The sequence below is a fragment of the Chelon labrosus genome, assembly GCF_963514085.1.
Source record: "Chelon labrosus genome assembly, chromosome: 5".
Taxonomy (NCBI): domain Eukaryota; kingdom Metazoa; phylum Chordata; class Actinopteri; order Mugiliformes; family Mugilidae; genus Chelon; species Chelon labrosus.
This window is the reverse complement of record NC_140341.1, coordinates 4207702-4211208: the sequence shown is the minus strand read 5'-3', so window position 1 is coordinate 4211208 and position 3507 is coordinate 4207702. Positions and strand designations below refer to the sequence as shown.

Genomic DNA, 3507 nt, shown 5'->3' with positions numbered 1-3507 from the left:
TCCGCAAGAATTTACTGCAAATAAACCACCTTGATAGCCCGATGACGTCCAGACTGAACACGGACATTTTTCTCCCTCGAAATTAGTAGGAAAAAAAGAACCTCTAATTTCACTTTAAGATTTTAAGCTACAAAGTTATTCATGTTTCTGTGTCGACTTTCTGTCTTTGTTGATATTTAACCTGTGGGCTAATCTCACGCTCTCATTCCAGCTACCTGTTCAAATATGAGGATTTGAGAGGAAACAACTCAGACATCTGGGTTTGCATTTGATATCTCATCTTAGATATGTGTTAATATTTCTTGTAGAACAGACATGACAGCATGGAGAAACTATTTAAGTACAGCATGTAGTGTATTTTCACTGTTTTATGACATTTTATGGACTAAACTGATTAAATAATAAATAGATAATAACTTTGTAACTCTACAAATGTCCAGCAGCTTCCTGGTTGAATCCAACCATGATCCAGAGACGTTTCTGCTCCTTCCACCGTAATTACAGAGCGGTGAGTGAGGAGTAATGATCCTCAGGTCCCAGATCTGCAATGTGCTGCTGAGTATTTGTCCAATTCGAGCCATAAACGCGGCTCCGCAATGCAGGCCTATAAATTTCACAAATTACCTCCCTCCCACCACCACCACCGCCACCTTCCTCGGCTTAAACATTCAGTTAAGACCTGCGCCGAGGCCTCTCCGACCCCTCGGTTAACCTTCTGCGTGAACTCCGCGACCTCTGACCCACACCTGTGAGTGGGTACACGGATGAAGAAATCACTAACTGGCATACCGCTCCCTGCCGCCATGACCTCCAGATCTCGCAAATGAAGAGCAGACATACGAATCATTGGATTTAAAATCTTTTAATATTCAAAAAATACTTCAATTTTGGCTTCTTGGTACATAAACCTCCTGGATCGGCGCCTCTCTATTAATACAGTGTAGTTCTCTACTGTTTGTTAGCAAATGAAAAGTGCAAAGTAGTGGACTCTGTCTTCAGTCCACCATGCAGAGGAAAGGCTACTTCAATGCTCCCAAAAAACAAAAAAAACAACAGTCTGTTTGACATCCATAATGCTACAGATGCCTGTGTAGTAATAAAAAATAAAAATAAAAAAAAGAAGAAGGGCAGGGGCAGAAGGGACCCGAGCCACGTGCAAAATCAAACTTGTGTTTCCACAGAGACGTCCTGTGGATGGAAATAAAAAAAAACAAAAGAGTCCACAAAAGCAGTCCTCTGTGAGCCCGTAGCCTCCTCTTCAGTCAAACTGTGTTCAAAGTTGAAGATAAAGCAGCAGATAAAACGGGCCAGCCCGTTCCTCCTCCTCCTCCTCCTCAGCACTGAAAGCTCCAAAGAGTCATTTCAAGGTTAATTTGTCTCTGTTTTTTTTTTTTTTTTTTTTTATTTGGTTACATTAATCTTGTGTTTTATATCCTGCAGCCACTGGGGCAGCCTCCTGTGTGCAAAAGCATCTTCAGCAGGGCTTCACACAGCTTTAAATCCAAACATAGGATGTAAAAAAAAAACAATAAAATAATAATAATAAATCACTGCAAAGTCAAGCTGTATAGGGCAACACTGGCAGAACCCGGATTCCTCGCAGTTAACGTCCAGACTCAGCGGCTGTTACCGCTTCTTCTTCTGTTTGAGGGATTTCCTTCTCTTCAGTATCATCTCGTACAGCTTGTCCATGCCTTCGTGGAGCCCCTCGCCGATGATGGCGCACGCAGGCTGGATGTGGTAGGTGGTGGAGGGGGTGAGCTCCTGCAGGGCCAGCTGCTTCTCGATGTCCGCCACCGGCAGAGACTTGGGCAGGTCCTGCTTGTTGGCGATGACCAGCAGCGGCGTGCCCTGGTTCTCCGCGAACTTGGTGACTTTGTGCAGCTCGGTCTTGGCCTCCTCCAGCCTGTCCACGTCCACGGAGTCCACCACGTAGATGATCCCGTCCGTGCACCGGCTGTAGGACTTCCACAGGGGACGCAGCTTCTCCTGGCCCCCCACGTCCCAGAAGTGACAGCTGATGCCCTTCGCCGTGCCGTTGCTCAGCTTGATCTTCTCCGTGTTGAAGCCGATCGTGGGGACCGTGTTGACGAACTCGTTGAATTTGAGTCTGTAGAGGACAGTGGTCTTCCCGGCGGAGTCTAACCCCAGCATGACAATGTGGAGAGACTGGAAGGCGGAGATGTTGGAGAAGCTGTTGCCCATGTTGGCGTCGTTTCCTCCCAACCTCAGCGGAGTGTTTTTGTGCTCAGAGTGCTCAGGTCCAGCTCATTAATCCCAGGCTCGAAGGTGTAAAAATCCTCAGGTAGAGAGGCAGGGGTGGTGCGCAGGCCCTGGATGAATGATCGGCTCCGCTGTGGCCCTCAGCAGCAGCGGGGGACACGGTGCGCCTCGGCAGGACGCAGCGCGCCGTTCATTAGTATTCTCCTCACGCACTCGCATCCATTTGTCGTGGGAGAAGCTCCGCGGTTAAAACACTCCTTCTTCAGGGCTGTGTCAGCACTCAGTAAAACAATAATAATCTTTCTGTATCCTCAGAGTCCAGAATCACTCTCCCCTTAGAAGAAAAATAATAATAAAATGCGCACAAACGGATAACACCTCTGCAGGATCCGGGCTGCTCCCCGCGTTCCTGGCGTCTGATAAACAGGAGGAAAATCACAACATCCACGCCTCTCCCTTCGCCGGTGCGTGTGTCTAGAGCGCAGCCCTCCTCTCCCGACGGCCGCTGCAGCTGTACTGTTGGCGAGGCTGACAAAACAAGACCGCAAATCAGGAGGCAGCGCCCGCTACGCTCCACCCCGCCGGGACATGTGCCAATGAGGCTGCGAGCGTCCTCACCGAGCCGCTAACGGCGATCCGCCGCTTCCTACAGACACCCAAACACAACAGCAGCAGCGGAGGACCTGCAGCGTTTGGTCCAGAACATCACGGTGGTCAGTCATTAGAGGCTGGGATAAAACGAACTGTGGGTGGCTTTGATTTAGAAGTGGATTATTGTCCATGTTGGCTGAAAGAAAACCTAAAGATCCAATAAAACAGCAAGGAGATACGTTGGGGAGCGTGTACGGAAGAAGAGGTGTGATCATGGGCCACTGCGCCACCTTCTGGTAGAGATGAGGGGCTCACAGAAAATAACAAACTGACTGCATTGGTATCTGCAAGTCTTGAAACTTCTTTTAAAAGCAGAGAATTCACTTTCCAAAAAGGCGATGGTAGGTGTTCAGTGGCCCCTGCAGAGACCCCCTCAACTCCTCGTTTCACTAACAAGACCACTCCTCAGTATAATAACACATTTTATTTTTATGGTGTCTTTCAGGTCACACAAGGTCGCCTAACAGAGAATAAAAACCATATTAAAACAACAAACAGGAGGGTAGTGCAGTGCAAGGAGTAGGGTCCAATTATAGAGCGAAGGGTGCGGGAGGGGGTTTATTCCTGGAGGAGGTCAGTCAGGTAAGTGGGGGCTGGATTGTGGAGGGCTTTGTAGGTTAGAAGGAGGTTCTT

The 3507-nt window shown here is 48.4% G+C and overlaps 1 protein-coding gene across 1 annotated transcript; it reads right to left on the bottom strand.

The window, feature by feature from the left end:
• Window positions 1-1382: 1382 nt before the first annotated feature.
• On the bottom strand, window positions 1383-2834 carry LOC311487825 (ADP-ribosylation factor-like protein 4C). Its single transcript, XM_084544214.1, has one exon. It carries the CDS (start codon window positions 2203-2205, stop codon window positions 1627-1629), a length of 579 nt encoding a protein of 192 aa, XP_084400340.1. The 5' UTR covers window positions 2206-2834; the 3' UTR covers window positions 1383-1626.
• Window positions 2835-3507: the final 673 nt, after the last annotated feature.